The sequence below is a fragment of the Botrytis deweyae genome (assembly GCF_014898535.1).
Source record: "Botrytis deweyae strain B1 chromosome Unknown BDEW_035, whole genome shotgun sequence".
In the NCBI taxonomy this organism is placed as follows: Eukaryota; Fungi; Ascomycota; class Leotiomycetes; order Helotiales; family Sclerotiniaceae; genus Botrytis; species Botrytis deweyae.
In genome coordinates this window covers 166,996-187,385 of record NW_024066242.1, presented here as the reverse complement: position 1 = coordinate 187,385, position 20,390 = coordinate 166,996, and the positions used below count along the sequence as shown (strand labels likewise).

General features: G+C 44.2%; 6 protein-coding genes across 6 annotated transcripts; 3 read left to right on the top strand and 3 right to left on the bottom strand.

The window, feature by feature from the left end:
- Nucleotides 1–218: 218 nt before the first annotated feature.
- Nucleotides 219–1,366, top strand: EAE98_010300 (uncharacterized protein; the record flags this gene model as incomplete). The annotated part of the gene is made up of 3 exons (XM_038957921.1): nucleotides 219–249; nucleotides 399–890; nucleotides 963–1,366. 3 exons carry the CDS (start codon nucleotides 219–221, stop codon nucleotides 1,364–1,366), a joined length of 927 nt encoding a protein of 308 aa, XP_038805713.1.
- A 544-nt stretch (nucleotides 1,367–1,910) lies between these two features.
- On the bottom strand, nucleotides 1,911–6,559 carry EAE98_010299 (uncharacterized protein; the record flags this gene model as incomplete). Its single annotated transcript, XM_038957920.1, has 2 exons — nucleotides 1,911–6,464; nucleotides 6,521–6,559. 2 exons carry the CDS (start codon nucleotides 6,557–6,559, stop codon nucleotides 1,911–1,913), a joined length of 4,593 nt encoding a protein of 1,530 aa, XP_038805712.1.
- A 795-nt stretch (nucleotides 6,560–7,354) lies between these two features.
- Nucleotides 7,355–9,286, top strand: EAE98_010298 (uncharacterized protein; the record flags this gene model as incomplete). The annotated part of the gene is made up of 1 exon (XM_038957919.1): nucleotides 7,355–9,286. The coding sequence occupies one exon, from the start codon at nucleotides 7,355–7,357 to the stop codon at nucleotides 9,284–9,286; it is 1,932 nt and encodes a 643-aa protein (XP_038805711.1).
- Nucleotides 9,287–9,419: 133 nt separating this feature from the next.
- Nucleotides 9,420–10,747, bottom strand: EAE98_010297 (uncharacterized protein). The gene is made up of 2 exons (XM_038957918.1): nucleotides 9,885–10,747; nucleotides 9,420–9,830 (listed from the first exon to the last, which is right to left on the bottom strand). The coding sequence occupies exons 1-2, from the start codon at nucleotides 10,318–10,320 to the stop codon at nucleotides 9,523–9,525; spliced, it is 744 nt and encodes a 247-aa protein (XP_038805710.1). The 5' UTR covers nucleotides 10,321–10,747; the 3' UTR covers nucleotides 9,420–9,522.
- Nucleotides 10,748–12,572: 1,825 nt separating this feature from the next.
- EAE98_010296 (uncharacterized protein) lies at nucleotides 12,573–17,650 on the top strand (the record flags this gene model as incomplete). The annotated part of the gene is made up of 3 exons (XM_038957917.1): nucleotides 12,573–13,257; nucleotides 13,320–14,139; nucleotides 14,191–17,650. The coding sequence occupies 3 exons, from the start codon at nucleotides 12,573–12,575 to the stop codon at nucleotides 17,648–17,650; spliced, it is 4,965 nt and encodes a 1,654-aa protein (XP_038805709.1).
- A 1,429-nt stretch (nucleotides 17,651–19,079) lies between these two features.
- Nucleotides 19,080–19,367, bottom strand: EAE98_010295 (uncharacterized protein; the record flags this gene model as incomplete). Its single annotated transcript, XM_038957916.1, has 1 exon — nucleotides 19,080–19,367. One exon carries the CDS (start codon nucleotides 19,365–19,367, stop codon nucleotides 19,080–19,082), a length of 288 nt encoding a protein of 95 aa, XP_038805708.1.
- Nucleotides 19,368–20,390: the final 1,023 nt, after the last annotated feature.

The following is a 20,390-nucleotide window of genomic DNA, read 5'->3' as shown; positions in this document are numbered from 1 at the left end:
CTATATAGTCTCCGCCTCCCACGTGGAGATGTTGCAATCCCTGTTCACGGATATTTGGTGGGGCAGGAGCGGCATTGGCGGGGTAGTGTTTTGAAAAAAAGCCGAATCCAAACTGATTTCGCCATACAGGAAGATTTTAATTCGATATAAATTGTCTCGGGAACCCTCATTCCTCGATCTCTTTTTTGTTCACCAACGACACTCTGAACAAGACCAATATGGCCGAATCACTTCCTACCACTTTCTCTGGTATGTAGAAGATCGTAACCTATCCATCACCCAATATCCTACTCTATCCTATCTCCCCTCTTTCCTTTTTCACCCCAAAGATCTGCCAGTCTATTGCATTTCATTTCATTCCATTCCATTCCCAAACTAACAAATTTTTCCCCCTCCAGACCCTGTTCACATTGCCGTAATCGGTGGTACCGGTCTCCAATCCCTCGAAGGTTTTGTCCCAATCGCAACCCTCAACCCACTCACCCCCTGGGGCTACCCCTCCTCCCCCATCCACATCCTCTCTCACAACTCTACCCCCGTCGCCTTCCTCTCTCGCCATGGTACTCACCACGAGCTTGCCCCCCACGAAATCCCAAACCGCGCCAACATCGCTGCTCTCCGCAGCATCGGTGTCCGAACCATCATCGCATTTAGTGCGGTGGGTTCCTTGCGCGAGGAAATCAAACCCCGCGATTTCGTAGTGCCAGATCAGGTTATTGATAGAACAAAGGGAGTGCGTCCTTTTACCTTTTTTGAGAAGGGTGTTGTAGGACATGTGGGTTTTGCGGATCCTTTCGATGAGAAGATTGCGAAGGTAGTGAGGGAATGTGGACATGCACTCGAGGGAGAGGGAATTGTTTTACATGACAAAGGAACGATCGTTTGTATGGGTAAGTTGCCTTTCCTAATGTTTTCCTTTCCCCTCGTAGAAATTACAAACTAATCTTTCCTCCACCAAATAGAAGGACCCGCCTTCTCCACCCGTGCCGAATCACACATGTACCGTTCCTGGGGCGGTTCCGTGATCAACATGTCCGCTCTTCCCGAAGCCAAGCTCGCGCGCGAAGCTGAAATGGTCTACCAAATGATCTGTATGGCAACCGACTATGACTGCTGGCACAGCACAGCCGATGTAGATGTGGAAATGGTCATGGGACATATGCATGCCAATGGACAGAATGCGAAACGATTGGTTGGAGCAGTGCTTGATGCATTGAGTAAGCAGGAACATAGTGAGATGGTTTTGGCGAAACATTGGGAAGGAAACACCACGGGCATGATTAGATTTATGACGAAGGAACAGGGAAGAGGAGAGGAGGGAAAGAAGAACGTGGAGTACTTGTTTCCGGGGGTGTGGGATGCTTAGATGGACGATTTGTGAAAATGTGAGGAGAATTCATGCAAGGGAGGGATGGATGGGCTTTGTGCATTTTTGATACCTGGATGCATCAACGGCATGCATATACGCTGAAAAATATAGACGAGATGGACTCAATATTCACTTTTCACCATAACACGTGAAACAACCTGTTAATTCTCAATGCTGGTAAATGATGCTCCGCGTAGCTCATCTAGTATTTACTTGTTCGCTATTTATTGAGGAACAGCCGAAGACGAATCGAATGCTGTTATCATAATCAAATTTATACCAAAATTTCTTTTCTCTCTTCACGCCATTTTTGAACGCAGCTAACATATAAACAATCCATGACATCCAACCCACATCAACAATGGGTGACCATGTACATATAGAAAAGAGGAACCCCAGGGTATCTATCAACATCCCACAAAAGAAACGGCACCGCCACTATCAACTCATTTAACGCAATCCAATTTAATATATCCCACCACCATCTTCCCGAATCGCCATCCAATTGTTCGCCGGATCCCTTTCTGACAGAAACAGCCTATCAAAGTAACATATACAAAGCTTTGACCGCCTTCTCCGCAGCCGCAACATGCCAAGGTCTCCCGTCTCTGACAGGATGCACCACGCCTCTGACCCTTGCCAAAGTAGCCAATCCCCTATAATAACCTAAAATCTCCCTTAACAAAGTATCGTGAAATGTGCGCGGATTTCCTACAACCTCCGCATGGATGATATTGACTTCCAATACTATCGGCGGATCATCGGTGCTCGTACCGCTATTTTTTAAGAGGTAGCCGGAAATAAGAGCAGGATTAAATTCGAGAAGAGAATTTGAATTGTTGAGGCGATGAGAGAGGATTGCACCCCAAGTTTGATCTGTGACATCTAGGAGACGAGAGCTTTGATCATCGGGTTCGGGAGGAACAGCGGGTGTAGATGTAGATGGTGCTTCGGAAGGGGTAGGGGCATTCGTTGTTGGTGTTGATGCATTGCCCGGGGAGAAGACCGAAGATTGAGATGCTTGAGGTGTGGAGACGGGCGTCGTAGCGGACTGTGATGTTGTCATCGATGGCAGCGGAATTTTTGTTTGTGGGGGCAATACCCTTAAAGATGGGTCTGATTGTACAGTGACTAGTGTGAGACTGATCGAACCATTTGATTCTGTGGAGGCAAGACCTGTCCAAAAATCGATTTCAGATTGTTCCATCACAGCAGTCTTTGCAATGATTATACGCCAGTGAACCTTTTTGCTGGAGATCAAGTCAAGAGTGGTCTCCCAGATTTCATTCGCAACATCCGTAAAGAGAAGAGTGAATGGCTCGTTCTTCCGGCCAAGGCAATATGAGGCTGTCATCTGTTTGGTGCCCCTATTATCTGACCATGCGGCAGTAATCCATCGTTCGTCGATACTTTGAGCATAAGCAATATGAAGACATGAGTTCTCTTGCAACAATGCAGGAGATGGATTGATATTCAACTTAAAATCAATGTTCCGGGGAAGAGGTTTCTCTAGAAGAATAGCTGCTGTAGTGGAAGATGATACGAAATCTACACAGCGATCATATACTTCCATAGCAAGACGTGAATATTCCGCCGGCGACGGTACTACTAATGAATTAGGAGCAGCCATAAAATCCAACGGCACAAGCTGCAGCACCAATTCGTTGTAAATTTTCAGCTTTTTTTCGGACAACGACTTCCTGTAGACCTTGAACAGGTGCTTGAAAGCAGTGCAGATATTCACGAGTAGAGACTGATTATTGAGAGGATAAACGAAGTATACAACGACATTTTTCTCTTCCGCAGTCATAGTTGATAGATTCTTGCCCAACCGCGTCAATACATCTTTAAGCGAGCTCAGGTAAGCTGCCTTATTTGTATTGACATCGCATGGGTAATTCAGAAGGCCGCTAGGTGAGTCTGGAAACATAATACGATCGTGTCCTCCAAATCTGAATGACTCATACGCCCCTCGCATTTGATCGAGGAAGATATCAGCATTCTCATTGATGCCTACGATATTGGGATATATGCAAACAGCGTTAACATCTTTGTTTCCTGTGTAAGGCGCCAGCCCTAAGTTATCCCAAAAGTGTATTGCGGGAGGTAGAACTGCCAACTTGGAGTCGCCTCTACGTACTTCAAGCTGTGGAGGTTGAATGGGAAATAGATTGCTAGATTTTGAAGGATCCGTATGCTGTGCTGCTCTAGGATTTGGCATGGGTCGGCCCTGGGGTGGTAAACGCAAAGCCGCATTTACAGCTGGAATCCCAGGGATGGTAAGGTATGACTTCAGAGTACAATTTTTGACATCTTTCAAGAACACCTTCGTAGCTTGCAAGACATCAGTCATTAGTCTTCTAGTAGCAAAGGTAGCCTGGTCATGGGCGTCCGGGTTCTGACTTATTCGATCGTTCACACGAAGAGACCCTGAAGCAGCTTGATCTGCAATGATTTGGGCCGTTTCGATCAAGTCTAGATCCGATAACCCGCTAGGCTGAATATCTGGTTCGGGGGAGGTAAAATACGGCGTTAGAGACCAATCTGCGGGATCAGATTCGAAAATCGGAATGTGTGGTTCGATCACTGACTGTGGAGTCCCTGCGGAGGGTTCATATTCTCCGGTAAAAGCGTTGTATGAACTTATACTGGCCTCATCAAAATAGCGTTTTCCTTTCATGCCGAGTTTAACCATGGTCGAAACCCCTACTGGTGGTGTCTCGTCAGATTCCGATGCGTCGCTTATACTGTTAGAATCGCTAGCAATATCTAGCTCTGCTTCATTATCTAACTCAAATTCATACTGCGCATTGTCATTATTCAGAATTCGAGTCAACACATCAGATTCGTGTGCTTTATTCTCACTTTTTCGTCTACCAAAAGATTCTGGGTTCGTAGGATCGTGCGGCTCTACAAGCTGTGGTTTCAGATCATCATCGGAATATCGAAATCGCCCATTACAACCATACTTCTCATCAACCTCTGTTAAAGAGTATTCAAATTTGACTTCATCGAATACGCTGGACTCGCTAGATGACTGCGATTTCGATTTTCGTTTTCGTTTCCGTCTTGCCAACTGGCCGAATACTATTTCTTTGTCGAAAGGAGCCACAATGCGTGGTGGAGAGGGTGGTCGAGCAGAAGCTATCAAGCTGTCGTTATTGTTTGACATTTCCACATCCAAATCCATTTCTGAAGTTGAGAAGCGCTGGTCGAACGTGGGTTGTTGTATGTTGTTCTCTGGCTGAGAATCCTTCATGATTGTATCCTTTGATATTGGTTGAGGCACTGATGGCTTACTGGGAACGGATAACTTTTCAACAACCTTATGTTGATGAGCAGGAGGCAAATTAGGTTCGACCGGGGATCTTGACTGATGATCCATTTCTATGTCATCAGGTTGGTCGAAAAAGTTGAAGTCGGCATCCGTGATGTCTGTATCGCCAAACAAATCTCCTCCCATGTCTCCAAAGAGATTATCATTATCATTGTCATTTTCTCCAAAGTTCATATTGGAATTTGAGCGATGTTTCTGTTCTGAAGTTACCCAGTTATCAGTGTCCGCGGTGTTCATGATGGATGTGCTGGGATTAGTTGCTTCGTGATCATGCGGGAATAAATGGGTAGGGTTCCCAGGCGTTGTGACTGCACCGTCGAATGATGGCGTTGGTCCCCCAGGGTGATGTATGGCATCTGGAGGTGTGGGATACATTGCGCCAGCATTGCTACCCTTTTCCAGTAATGCTGTAGAATGGTTGTTTGCTCGAATGATTTGGGCTTCCTGATCAGCCTGTTCTTTAGCAGCCTTTACGACATTCCGCTCCTGCTGCCTATTCGACATGATCCTCGCCCTTTCTTCGGCGTTAATAGACCATTCTTCTACAAATGTCAGAGGATCTACAAGCCCGAAATAATTCGCACTTGAAGGCTGCAGGTCAGTTGTAGAAGTTTTGATGGCCCTGAAGCATAACAGCGTTGGCCAAGGTACAATAGCACCTTCATCGGAAGAAGATATATCTGCGTATTCGGGGTTCGAAGATCCATAATTAGCATTTAGCACCTGCACAAACATCCATCCTCCTTCTTCGATTGAAGTTGAATCAAAACCCTTGGTCGACAACCAATCCAAACATCGAGATTGCCAGGACTTGATTGTCGTTCCATAAAAGCGCCAGCTTTGATCTTCAGGATATTTTTGTAAATCCGAAATAGGTTGAATTCCGGGCAGTTGCTCATCGTCATAAAATGAGTAAAATTTCGCTGGGTTTCCCCCTGGCGCTAGCCATAATTCAGTACCCTGGGATAAAGTTCTTTGGAGCTTCTCTGGGCTTGAGTGGCTTATACTCTGAAGACCAGGGGTGACGTAAGAACAAGCTTTTACCATTAGGGTACCCAGAGAAGTGAGACTGATGTCTAAATCAACCAGAGTGACTGTGTCGTCAGAAACCTTTGGAGATTGGTAATATGCCATTGATCTAGATGGTGATTCTGAGGGGAGAAGTAAGGTCCGTGAGTTGAGAGGAATCAATGCGTGGTCGTTGCAAAGCCTATACATGATGGAGCCCTGAACGGATGATATGAAGTGCTCCTGGACTTCTTTCAGAAACGCAAAAGTGTCACCTAGACTGGCCACGGATTTAACACCAGGAGATGCTCCTGCCGGATCATGTAGATTCTGGGCCGAATTTGCTTGCATAGCCCTTGCATTGACATTCTGTGCATTGCGTAGTGCATTTTCGAGAGGTGAAGGCGAAGACGTGCTACTGGGGGTGTTCAAACTAGCTGCGAGTATGGATTTGTTCTTTGCAAGGTAGGAAGGTTCATATGTTCCTTTATCCTTCTTCAACAACTCGACACCTTGCACAGTAGGAAGGTTGGCTTGGCTCAGTAAATCGTCCCCTTCATCGAGAGCTTTGTTCGGGGAATTTGGGCTTGGTTGAAAAACCCAGATCCCTTCTCGTTTTGCGTCGTAATATACTAAAGTGCCGTGTTTCCTCCAAGCGGTTTCCACGTCTTGTAAATGCTTTTTTGCTATAGAGGAAGGCGATTGCCATTGGGTTTCGAAATATTCATAGGTTATTGATGCAAAATTGTCCTGAGTAGATGTTAGCTACAAAGTTTATTCGAGTCGAATCGAGCAAGAATCCTTACACAACACAATACATTGGTAGGTTGATCCCCGAGATCCATATCGTAACAGGTCGTAACTCATAAAATGAACATGCAAAACAGCCGATGTAATGCGCCGATCCCCCCCTCCTCCGCGACAAGCTATTTTTCCCCTTTATGCAGCCCAAATGATCTCGTTTATATAACCAAGTAAGTTTGTTGATGATCCTATCGAATCAAATCGGTAAATCTTAGTTGTTTGAGTCGGGGAGCTTGAGTTGGACTCGCAGGGCTCCATCTCAAAATGAAGATGTCGGCTGTCGCAGTGGCTGGCTGTTCAGCAAGGTGCGACTGAATTGTTGTTACAAATCGCGAAAAGCAATCAAAAGCTGAGCACAGAGTAGAATCGCAGATGAATTGGGTATCTTGAAAGCATTGAGACAGCGAAATATAATGGTCCAAAGTATTGGGCAGGTGGTACCTGTATTTGACGATAGTCTCAATAGTCTACAAGAGTTATTGATAACATGGTTTCGGGGCATCGTCAAAATTACCGATTACTCGGACTAAGCAATTAAATTGCGCTACCCTGATTTTGCCCCAGCTCGCCCAGCTATTATTTGTTCGAACAGGCTGATTTATCCCTGTCAGCATGATTTGATAAATCCGCTTTGCCGCTGCGGCCGTCGCGGCCGCCGGCTGAAAGTATCGCCGGACGCCGTGCTTTTTCGATAAGAAAATAATTTCTAGAGCCGACATTTAATTTTCTCATTTTGAAGCCGTCTGAATGCGACATCTTTCACAAGATGGCAAATTGAAACCGAAACATCTATCATTGAGAATAACAACCTAATTTGATCTCATCAATCTCTCAACATGAAGCTCACAAACCCAAATGATGTACCTGTGTACACCATTTCGGGTGCTTCCACTGCACGCCCTCTACCTGACTGGCTTGCTCGCAAAAGAAAGCGTAGTTTGAAAAACGATCCAGAATATGCCAACCGCGTCGAACTTTTACAGGATTTCGAATTCGAAGAGGCTAGCTCTTGTATAAGAGTTAGTGAGGATGGGGAATGGGTTATGAGTACTGGCACATATAAACCGCAAATCCATACACATTATCTTCCTCATTTATCGCTTTCATTCGCAAGACACACAACAACCCTTAATCATTCCTTCATTCTCCTGTCTAGCGATTACACAAAATCGCTTCATCTACAAACCGATCGTAGACTAGAATTTCATACACAGGGCGGATGTCATTATCAAACTCGATTGCCTCGGTACGGGCGTGACCTTGTCTACGATAGAGCATCGACGGAAGCATTAATACCTGCAGTTGGCGTTAATGCAGACGGTCTTGGAGAAGTATATCGATTGAATCTCGAAATAGGACGTTACATGAAACCATACCAAATTGATGTTGGCGGTGATGACCTGACGACTTCCGGCGGCGGCGCTTTACAAGGAGGCATAAATACTGGAAGTGTCAATTGTGCATCTATTGCCGAAGAAAGTCATAACCTCATGGCTTTTGGGACGTCAATTGGTACGGTGGAGTTTTGGGATTCAAGATCCAAAGCAAGAGTAGGAATTCTCGCGGGTCAACAAGGAGGAATTACTGCGCTTGATTTCGACAGATCGGGAATATCGATTGCGACAGGATCCTCCGAAGGAATAGTACAATTGTATGATCTTCGACGACCTGTGCCAATCTTGACTAAAGATCAAGGATATGGTTATGCGATCAAGACTTTGATGCACATGACCACTTCTTCACAAGAAAAGAAAATCTTATCCGCAGATAAACGAATCATCAAATTGTGGGACGAAACAGATGGAAAAGCCTGGACATCGGTCGAACCAGCAGTGGACATCAACTCAGTAGCGTGGTGCAAGAACAGTGGTATGCTCCTCACGGCCAACGAAGGAAAGCAGCAACATGCCTTCTTCATTCCACAACTGGGTCCCGCACCCAAATGGTGTTCGTTCTTGGATAATATGGTTGAAGAAATGGCAGAGGAGGCACCAAGTGAAACTTACGATAATTACAAGTTCTTAACAGTACCGGAACTCAAAGCTCTCAACTTGGGCCATCTCATCGGAACTACCAATCTTTTACGACCATATATGCATGGTTACTTCGTGGCTTCTAAGCTCTACGAGCAAGCCAGGTTGATTGCTAATCCTTATGTCTGGGAAGACGAGAGAACCAAACGAGTCAAGGAGAAGGTCGAGAAGGAGCGAGCCAGTAGAATCAGAGGTGGCAAGAAGGTCAAGGTCAACCAGAACTTGGTCGATAAATTACTCAAGAAACAAGAGCGTAGGGAGAAGGTTGATGAGAATGCTGGTCTCTTGGGTGACTCGCGTTTCGGCAAGCTTTTCGAGGACGAAGACTTCGCTGTTGATGAGCGTAGCAGAGAGTTCCAAGCTCTCAACCCTAGTACTAAGGTTCCCGGTGGTGGTGAGGAGACCAAACAGCGCAAGGTCAATAGTGAGGATGAATCAAGCGATGGTGAAGATGAGGTTGTGTCGAAGCCTAAGCCAGCTGCTGAGATGCGTATTTCTTCCTCGTCTTACAAGAAATCGGGTCATCAACGTAAAGACAATGCGTTGGGAGCCCGCAAACAAGGCACTGGTAGGGTTAGCAAAAACAGGGGCGATGTTGTTGGTGAGCGTTCGGTCACATTCGCTCCTGCTGGTAAAAAAGATAAAGAGAAGACAGAAGACAAGCCTGCCAACAGCAGGAGTAGACGCGAAGATGCAAGACGAAGCGCCAGTGGAAACGTTTTCAGAAGATTGTAATAGTCCGAAGTTGAGACTTCATGATACCCCTTTCATAATACATAAAATGAGAATTTTCAAGCGCCAAAATTCAAATACCTGCAAACTATGCCTCCCACAAAAACAAATGCCATTGTTCGCAGAACGAAGGGATGATCCACAAACGTTATCCAATTCATATCAATCATTCCATGGGTATCAAATATTTATACATCAAAACACAAAACAAAAGCCGTCCCAGCAGCTATCACCACCATCTATCTTTCACTTCTCATCTTCCGCGCCCATTTCGATTTCGGCGCATCCGACAATTCGAATTCCATCATCTTCCCTTCCCCTTTCTCCACATCGTTCACACTCACAAATGTCTTCGATATCTTGGGCGTGGGCGGTACCTCGTCTATTCTCTCCAGTCCACGGCCCCCGGGTCTTTTATGCACGTCTTTACCAAATGTAGCTCTTCTGGGTGTTAAGGCAACGGCTACTTTGCGTGCCGAAGCCCGTAGCTTCTTGCGCACCTCCCAGGAACGTTTCTTGGCGAGATAAAACAGTGTTGCTGAAATTACTATCCATTATGTTAATTCCTCGTCGTTTCTTTGATAAAAGAAGGGATTCATACTTCCAAAGAGACACACGCCAATCACGGCAATAATAATCGCAATCATAGCTCCATTCGATAATTGAACACCACCACTCGAAGTCCCAGACGCACCTGCATCACTATCAGCTCCGGCACTTCCGCCCGTACTCGCGGCATCGCCGGCTGGTGGGTTGTTGGGGGCTGAGGGCTCGGATGTTGCAAGTGCGGCAAAAAACGAGGAAACGGAGCTGGAGGACATGGCTGGAGTAAGGGATATGGAGGTCGTATGTGATGGGGACGGTGTTTCGGCTGACAATTGAGACTCTGAGGAACTTGTAGCAGTACTTGACACAAGTGTAGATGCGGTAGATATGAGTGCCGAAGTAGAAGTAGACGTTAAGAAGGAATTTTGAGCAAAAATTACATCAGGAAAGAAAGAGAGGAGAACAAAAGTAAGGGGGACAGTGGACCTCATAGTGAAATGAAATACTAGGTAATCCTTGAATCAAAATCTCAAATATAAAAACTCAAATGTAGAACGCTAGACTCCTGTTGAAGAATCAAAGAAACCAATGACATTCAAGGAAAGGATGAAGAAGAAAAAGATTAATGAAACCCCTGACGCCGTGATAGTGATAGTGGCATACAGAAATTGAGACAGCTAAAGAAAAAGACAAATCAGATAGGAGATGAAGAAACCGAATGGTGTGATTAAATGACGGGAGGGAGGGGATATATTTATTCCTTGCTCCATTTTTGTAAATTTATGGTGCACAGATGGCTGTAAGCGCTATTGTATACTTTGCTACATGATAGCTTAATTCTGCTACTGGAGATATCCTCGGTGTGGTCGCCGAATGGGTGGCTTCTATTTGTATAGCTCTATATCCATACTCCATACATGAGTTTCACACAAAAATAGTGGTATAAGGGTTGCTGCAAATAATATTGCATGAAGTGTAGTTCGTTTGTTTGATTCGTGGAGGGGACTATTTTAAGCGCCAACATATTGGCGCTAGTAATTATCGACCTATGGGGAAAGGGGATGGGGTTATAATTGCATGCTTATTGCCTTGGTGACTGCCGAGAATCTTTATTTCTGCGGGAGTGAGAAGAGATGATTTTGGAGTGGCTGTGAAGACTTGAGAGTGATGTGGTGAGACGGTCTGAGTTGGGGATTTGTGAGGGAAAGCAGAGGGATTGGTTAGGGGACTTTGGTAAGATCTTACATGTGTGTGGTTCGGTCGGTAGATTTCCGATGATATTTTGGAAGAAACATGTATTGTATTGTCCCCCGCGCAATATAGAACTACACGCAATATCAAAGCAGGCTGGGATGTTTTAATACTCTTTTACTTACATACATACAGTACAGCATTCAAATATTCCGCAAGATGTGCAACATATTTGATTTTGATGATGTTGATTGGATCGAGAGATGATATAAAATGAGGCCAAGCTTGAGAGGAGCTTGGGAAATACTTTTAAAGGTAGATGCGTTTCGGGTGCTCGTGGTTCTGCCAGAACTTTAGGTAGGTGGTTGGATTTGAGGCGTCGGGAAAGATTATGTGATGGGTAGTTACACGTATGTGTCGTTTGATCGATATCAGAATTGGAGACACTTGAGATACATTTGGAAATTTTGGCTGGAATGTAGTGATTTTCCAAACAGATCTGGATATTGCTGATTCATGGAGCGTTTGAAGAGTTTTCGTGTACTTGTGTGCTGTTTGGTATACGGTCGACTCCCTCGTCCGTTCGAATACTACACTCGATACTACCGTCCTTGAAACGATAAAGGAAGTCTGAATCTTAAAATAGATCTTGCGGGAGACGGAAACGCCAACAGGTGACTTGCATGTGACGGTCAGTACAATGCTTGACGACGGCACAGGTATGCGGTGAAGTACGTTCTCGGATATGATTACTTTTTGAATCTCATATCTCGTGAGACTTCTAAACGAGGATAGATCTGGTCTGTGAAATGGGTATTCTATCAAACTTTATCTTCGTTAGCTACTTGATGGGCTTTACATGTTGATGGATCTCGAAGTCGAGCAGATTTGATAATCACGCGTTCATCACGTGTCTGTACCTCCAGCAATAATATATCCTCATCTGTCACGAGAACATGGAGAAATCGAATAGTGCCATGGAAATATTCATTGCAACATATGCCACTTCCATGATTCCCTTTATCTTCGAATGCTGGTTGGGTCTGCCTAGCAAAAGCTGCGCTGGCTCACGCTGGCGAATGTAGCAGGAAAGGAAGGACCGAAGGTGCTCCTGCCCTCATAGTCAAACTCACACATCACATCGTCTACCTAAATTTCACTTGTACCCCACATTCTATTCCCTCATTCATCCATGTCATAATTGACATCTCGTCGATTCTCTCTTTATTTCCGTATACCTTCATTTCATCTGCATTTCATTCATCATGTACGTGGAGTAACAGACCGCATATCATTGTCATCTTCATTGAGGATTTACATCAGAATCATATTACCTATTGAGCTGGCAAACGAAGGGGAATTAGGGACATCAGATCCGCCCACTCGATCATTTTAACCCTGGACGTGAACAAATTCCAATCTATTCTGGATGTTCGTCATTTCTCCGCAGATAAAAGTTTCTGCCACCTTCTTGGGTAGGAGCTTCTTCAGATATTGCAGATTCTGAGAAAATCTAATTTTTATACGAATTTAGTGATTCACGCTCGTCAAAATGGTTTTGAACCCGGACGAACAGGAGAGCCAAATCGTTGTTCCGCCCCATTCACCTCCCTCTGAGCAAGATTACCTTGACGATACATTTCTTGGCGATGCCGATTGGTATCACGATTCAAATATAAATGAAGAACAAGACCTTGACGCTGATGATGTTCAAATGATTGACGTTGGCTCCGAATCGGATGAAATGGTCTTGAATACACAAGTGATGCCCCAGCAATACCCTTCTCACCATTCTCAGCAAGATAGCAACAATTCTTTGGTTGAGGAAACTCAATTTGCAGACATTGAAAAAGATGCCCAAGCAATTCGGAATGATGAAGAGTCTGATCAAATAGACACTCAAAATGCCAGTTTCGGTTCTCGGTCGTTGATTGAAGAGACTCAATTTGCAGGCATTGAGATAGATACTCAGGCTATTGAAGATACTACTCAATTCGATAATACATTTCCATCATTCCAAAAGCCGCATGTCTCTGAGAATGACGAACCATCCATCAATGTCGCCCGCCAAACCAATATACCACAAACCATAATGTTTTCGAGGCCAGTAGAGCCAGAAGAAGCTCCTTTTAAATTTCACCCTGGACCAAGGAATTATGGATCGACAGTCCAGAATGCATCTGCACCGAAAGTTGTAGCTCAAATAACACAGAAATCCCCCAAAGAATTGGCGAAAGGTAAGCTGATCGCAACAGAACTACGTAGCTATCAGGTCAATCTGATACTGATGTTTTGACAGTTACTCCCAACCCCGAGCTTCACGGCAAACCTTCGACAAACCTGGTGAATCATACGCAGAAGTTATCCACTGGTGACCATCATGCTTCTGCAACTCATCCTGTCCCCGATATTTGCGTCCTTGCATCTGTTAGGCAGATTCAGGAGAGAGAAGTAATCCCTGTTGGTGAAGTTATGCCATTGAGCCAACAGCCATTTGATACTCACAACATACCTCTAATTACTTCGGCTCAACATCCGAAAAGCATCCCTCTACCAGTTGCTAAGGCTTCGAAACACCACCAAAAGTCCAATGTTCTTACCGCTCCATCCGACAGGCCAGCTCCGGAGCAGATACCACCCCCTCCCATTCAAAACACGGCAATCAACGAGCGTTTTCCCGATACTTGCAACATACCTCTACAAAACTTGGGTCATCCTCCGAGAGGTGTCTCTTCAGTCTTGCGTAACAATGTTCAACATCATCAAATCCCCGATAGTGATCCTGTTTCGTTAGTCAAGGCCTGCGGTCCTAAGCAAGCTGCACGACCCATTGTTCAGAACCACTCAGCCATCCATCCTCCTGTCCAAAAGCCCACCAAGCGCATGGCAAACCCGCCACTTCAGACGGAAGGAAATATCTCAATGCCAAATAATATCACTCTGCAGTCTGCAAGTCACAATGAAGTCGCCTCTTTCAGTAAATCGAACAATAATCCGATGCTGAAAGCTTCTCACAGTGAACAATCTAAGCTAGTTGGGTTACCTCCACCTCAACAAAATGCTGCTACGCCAACCAATTATGCGGATCGTCCCCGGCTAAGACAAAAGTCTTCAAATCAGTAAGCATATCTACCCTTTCGTCCGAAGTTTATCGACTGACTCTCTCGTAGAATGAATCGTCTCGCCGTGAGCAAAATCAATGTTTACGGTAACTTAGTCAAGAAATGTCCATTCCCAGAAGCTTTCGCGGACGAACCAAAATTGCAAGCACAGCGAGAAAAGCCAAGCAAACCTCCAGTACCAGTACCACAACCCCAGCATTCAGAAATTCGGTCTGCTGAGAAAGAGCTATCAAAGCAGATTCAAGCATCCCTGGGATCAGAACCCCAGAGATCACGTACCAATGACAAACTTGTCCAACGAGGATCGATGAACCAGTCAGTGAAGAATGCTGATCCTCTTGAACACTCTCAAATTCAAGTCTCGGATGGCAGAACGGAAGATTCCACGGCGAATTCTGTAGAATATGAGGATAATCCACAAGTAGAAGATTCTGCTGATGAATTTAATCAATCGATTCCGAATCCCACATTCCAGCCAGGCCATCCTGAACCTTCGCGCACTGTATCTCAAGCAAACATATCCCGAACCCAGACACCTCGACTTCAAACAACTCCACGAACTCAGGGTGAACATGAGGCTCAGCGAAAAGTCGTAAATAGACCAATTAAACCCCATGACCTTGAACCTCAAGGAATATCTGAGGTAACATTGAGTCATATTAGTGCTTCCAAAGTCACCAAATTAGCAGCTGTGCATTCTCAAGATAAAAACAATAAAACCGGAGATCACGTCAGTAGCTGCCAAAAGAGATCTTCCCTAGATTTCGATGCTCTTCATAACTTTGTCGCTGAGTGCCAGAAACAACAAGTTGTTATCAAAGATCAAGAGAATCAGATTGCAATTCTCAATGATCAGTTGCAAGTTGCAAATCTAATCAACGAACAATTGGAGGAAAGCAAAGATAAATTGTCAAAGAGAGTTGAGAGATTGAATGTTTTATCCAATGACTACAAAATACACATCAATGATGTTGTCGTTTGCCATCAGAGTCTTAGACGAGAATCAAAGGAGATGAAGGCATCGATGGAAATGTTGTTCAAAGCATCAAAGATTCAACAGATTATGGAGATTGATGCTCGAATGAAGAAAATGAGATGTTTATTAGAGGACATCAAGCAGGCTCGAGAACTTCAATGTGAGAATGAACGCCTCAAGGCTGATTATAACTTAAAGTTGAAGGAACTAGAAGAAGTACGTCATGACATGAAGCAACTTCAAAATCAACTCAATGGCGACATGGATCGCCACAAAGAAGTCATGGAAATTCTCAAAAAACCACCAGTCGACACCCTCGGAGAACTCACAAAAGAAGACGGGATTCTCAAAAAGGTTTTGAATTCTGCCGAATGTGTCAATGGAAAGATTGACGAAATATCAAAAACATTCACCAATTCTTTCAACCAAACATTGGAGTGGCCACAAACTCTGACGAAGATTCTCGAAGAATTCTACTCTAGAATTGAAACGAAATTTGATGATAACGGTAGCAAGGATATTACTTTCCAGGAGTCTACTGTCAAGCTCTTTGATGATCTTAAGGAACGTCTCGTCCAAATCAGCGGTGATATGGATGAAAAATCCAAGCTTAGTGAGCAGATCAATATGCTCCGAGAGAGCAACGCCAAATTGGAGGCGAATCTGAAATCAAAAGAAGCGGACTTGGAGACAAATGTCGCCCGAATGGATGAATTAACTAGAGAGCTGGCAGGTGTTCATTCAGAGTTAATGGAGAAAACCCAACAACTCGCAATCTCACTTGCTCAACCGAGAGAAGACCCCAAATTGAAGAGAAAGGTCGACGAATTGACCACTGAGACTTCTAGACTGGAAGGCCTTCTTACCGCTGCCAACCATGAAAAGCTTCAAGCCGAGAAAGATATCCAAACTCACCAAACGACAATTACTACTACGCAAAAACGGTTACGCGATACAGAAGAAAAATTTCGAGATGTCGAGTCTGCCATGAAGGCATTAGAAATAGAGAATCAAAAGTTTCAAATGGATTGCAGATCAACCACAGAAAGAGTTCGACAGGAGACTACACAGCTTGCTCTTTCTCAAAGAAAGGAGTTACTCGCCCAGCATGACTCCTTAGTGAATGACCTCAAACATAAACAAGCAGAAACTGAGGAGAGACTCAAAACCGCAATTGAGGAATCAAAGGCATTCAAGGAGACGACTGATAAGCATACAAAAACCATCAGCGAGCGTGATTCGAAGATAGCTGCATACAAAGACCAGTTATTACAGCAAAAGCTTCAGCTTCAAAGCTTAGAGGCAAGATCCATATCCCCTGATCAATTTCAGAAATTAAAACAAGAACACAAACAAGAGATATTCTCAATTCGCAAAGAGCAGGCAAGTCAAAATGCATCATCACAAGCTTGTCGAGAGGAAATTCTTAGAATCAAAGATGAACTTGAAGGCGCTCATAGAAGACTCCGTGGAATCACTGAAGAAAATGGGCATCTGATGAAGGATAATGATCGTTTACGAAAGCGTTTGGAGGACATGAATGCGATGACTAAAAGTACTCAAAATTTGATTGGCAATTCTCATCGTTTTGATGAGATTCAACCAACATCGCGCAACGATAATCGATCGTCTTCACGCAGACCTGCTGAGCGGCGATCTAGCAATTTCCATTATCAACCACTTGAAAACGGCATGGGAGAAAATCAACATAGAGTCCGTGAATTCCCGACTGATGAAGTAAACAAAAAACATTCACGAACTTTATCGTCTTCGCAAACATATGGTGACAACAGTGGCGGAAGTCAGACTCCAATTAAACCATTTTCTACTATTGTTACTCTCGCAACAAGCCCTTTGACTGATTTGGAGGATGTTATGCCAATGGTTCAATCTGCACATAGCCGAGAGGATTTACAGCGAGTATACAACAAAAATCGTCAGGTATCGAATGATAAGATTGCACAGATGGAGAGTCGACCCAAGTACTATCCTTATGAAGAAGAACACCTTGGTACCCCAAAATCTAAAATTAACAAAGTCATGCTTACTCTCGAAGGAGAATTTGTCGATACACCAACTCAAGCGTCCAGGACCATTCTTTCAGTTGCAGAAGAATCTGTTCAACGCCGAACGAACAAGCCACTTAAATCCGCTTTGAAGAAAGGCGACTACCAGGACTATTTTATTCCTCACGATGCTTCACAAGATCAAGTTCATAACCAAGACGAGAGAGTTTTCAAAAAGCCGGCACTAGGAAACAATCACGGTTCCAGTATCGGACTTCAAGCGACCCGTGGGACTGGTACAGGCAGCTACAATCGTATTGCGAGTGGAGAACCAAAAGTTGCAAGCTCAAGGGCACCAGAACCTCGATATGAGCCAACACCTGAGATCAAGCGAAACGCTATGAAGAGAGCAAGATCAAATTCATCCCTTCATACTCAGGATTTACAACCCACCAAACCTGCGAAAGCCCCAAGAATCAATCGCCGCCCGCCAATAAACAAGACAATCATTCCAGACTCTCAGTGAGGTGGATATTCTACAGCTTTGGAGGCAATATCATACTCAACCGTTGACTTGACTGCCTCGGGATTGAAATTCGCCCAACTTGGGCTGATGATAGCATATTTCCTTCGAGTTTTATTGTCAACAACCACTTTACTGTTGCCCTCCCTGTACATGTTTGCAAACTTTCACAATTTTGGACGTACGAAAGAGAAATGATATTGCTTTAAGAACTTGCAATTGGTGTATCGAAGGAGAAAAATATATTTTTAACATACTTGAAGTGGCTGTTTCTCGTTGGCTTGAAAGGGATTGCCTGGTGGAGAGTTATTACATGATATGAGAAAAGTATGGGATCAGGTCCACAATATGTAACACGCTGTTTCGCAAATATCGCTTATATATGTCGGGAAGGTAGAGGGACGAAAGATGTGCATCATTTTTGCTAGATGATCTAGAAACCTAAAATTTGCATTGATATATTTTCAATCAAATCATGTTCACTACAGTGTCTCATGTGACTCCAAGTAATAAAATGGTGATTGTATTCATGATGTTATCCCATACGCCATTCCATGCAACCTATTCGTACACTCTTTTTTTGAGTAATGGTATCCACACTCACAGGCAAATCAACGAAATCTATGGTATCTCCTCGTGTAGTATAAAGGCATTTTTTTTGTGAATTTTCTTCTTATGTCCCCCCCCCCCCCCTTTGAAATTATCCCAGAGCAAATACCGGAGGATGCATCCAAATAATCATCTATCTCCCTTATTTGGTATGGGTATGCCATAGATCCTCCCTTCTTTCCTTTCCTCACACAAGCATATATATGGATCTCTGTCACTGCGCGCATGCCTTTTCTGGTATCTTTTTTTTTGATGGGTTTTCTGTGTATGTGTGTATGTGTGTATGTGTTGTTGTTCGTTGTCTTTTTGGGTTGTGTTGTGTTGGAGTGAGGTGAGGGCGTGGTTTAGGTGTGGTGTGGTGTTTTGGTTGATGGATGGATGGATAGATAGATAGATAGATATATGGATGTGATTGTGATTGTGATTGATCTATTTATTTATTTACCACCACCGCCACGCTTTTGTTCGAGGAAGAGGACCTTTTTGCGAACTAGATGGGGGAAAGGGGGTTAGCTTTGCAGTTTGAATTTTTTAGAGAAGGTTAAGGGAAGTGTAATGGGAATGGTGGATTTGGTCGAGGTCTGTGTGAGTGTGAGGAGTGTGGATTTGGGGTTGGAGGCGGAGGTGGAATTTTCGAGATAAGCGGGGGGGTTGCGATGGAATGCGAAGGAGAAGTGGGTGGGAGAGATAGATATGAGATTGAGCTGGCGGATTGAGATTCCGAGTTGGTGATAGTAGAGAGATAGAGAGAGAGGTGAAGGAGTCGAATACAGATTCGGAGAGGAGAGGAGAACAGGTCGAAGCGCGTAGACGTGTTTGGATTTTATGAAGTATCCATGAGGCGAGGCGAGGCGAGGCGAGGCGAGACGAGACGGTGAATTGGCCGTATACATGCTGCGTAGACAATTGGAGTGTGACTCGAATGTAATTTGGTTTCCTTGAGGTTCCCTTCCTTTTCCTCGTTCGACAGAATGTAATGCGAATGTAAATTAATGTATTTCCACATCGTAGTTTGTGCTTTCTCAATTCCACATCCTCCCTGTTTCATTCGCGAATCGCATTTCTCACTCTCAATCTCAATCTCGGTCTCGGTCTGCATCTCCATCTCCATTTTCTCAATCATAGAGAGAAATCCCAATTTGCGTTTTCCAATCGCAATCCCTCTTTGCTTTCAATTCTCTCCTCACTAGCACATCTCGATTTCGCATTCTCTCTCTAACCCCTCTTTTTCCTTCTCCCTCCACAACAACCCCTCATCCCCCTCTCAAACCTATCTCAAACCCAATCCCAACCAAAGAAGAAATCTCAGAAAAAAAACTCACCAACAGGATCATACTTCAACATACTAAGCGGACGATGCGTCCGCGGCCGAATAAGCGTCTTGTAGTAGCCCGTTAGAGCCATGGAAATGAGTCGGACGGGGATTGTACGGGATTTTGCTGCGAGGGGAGGGGAGGGGTGTTAGTTTATGTTTTTATATTGTTGGGTTTGTTTTTGTGTGAGGGTTGGGTTGGATTGGGGTTTGTGTGCGGGGGAGGGGGAGGGGGAGCTTGGAGGATTGAAGAGAAGAGAAGAGAGAATAAATCGAGGAGTGGATATGGGAAATGCGAGATGGGAAATGAGGGAATGAGGGATAAGGAATGAGGCACATACCTTTTTTCGCCATGGTGAAATCTCGAGATGGATTTGGGGTGTGGTGGAGAGGAGAGGAGAGATGCGGTGGTGAGGGTTTGCTTTCTATCGGTCTAGGTATCTGATATAAAATTATTGCGCGCGATGGGATGTGGGGGCCTGAGGCATTTTTGAGTTCTGTGATGGCGGTGACTCAAATAAACGGTATACCAAACCCGTCAAAATCAAGACTAGTTCTTTAAAATATTATTATTTGAAAATTTGATAACAATTTAAAAGAATAAAATAAGATAGATAAATTAAAGAACTATGATAAATTGCTAGCTTTTAAATAATCTGCTTTAATTTAAAATCAAAATTATTGATTATAAGTTTAAAAAGAGAATTTTAGAAACAATATTCTTTTTTCGGTATACTGTTTATTTCGTTCAGAGTGAGGGTAACTCGAGGGTGAGAGGTGAGAGGTAGAACTGGGGCCGAGGAGATGCCGGGATTGGATTGG

Bases quoted from the DNA above. Each gene is read 5' to 3' on its own strand.
- EAE98_010297 (XM_038957918.1), bottom strand. From the start codon at position 10,320: ATGAGGTCCACTGTCCCCCTTACTTTTGTTCTCCTCTCTTTCTTTCCT. The intron at 9,831-9,884 runs GTATGAATCCCT...CATAATGGATAG, and splicing joins TGGCGTGTGTCTCTTTGGAA to TAATTTCAGCAACACTGTTT.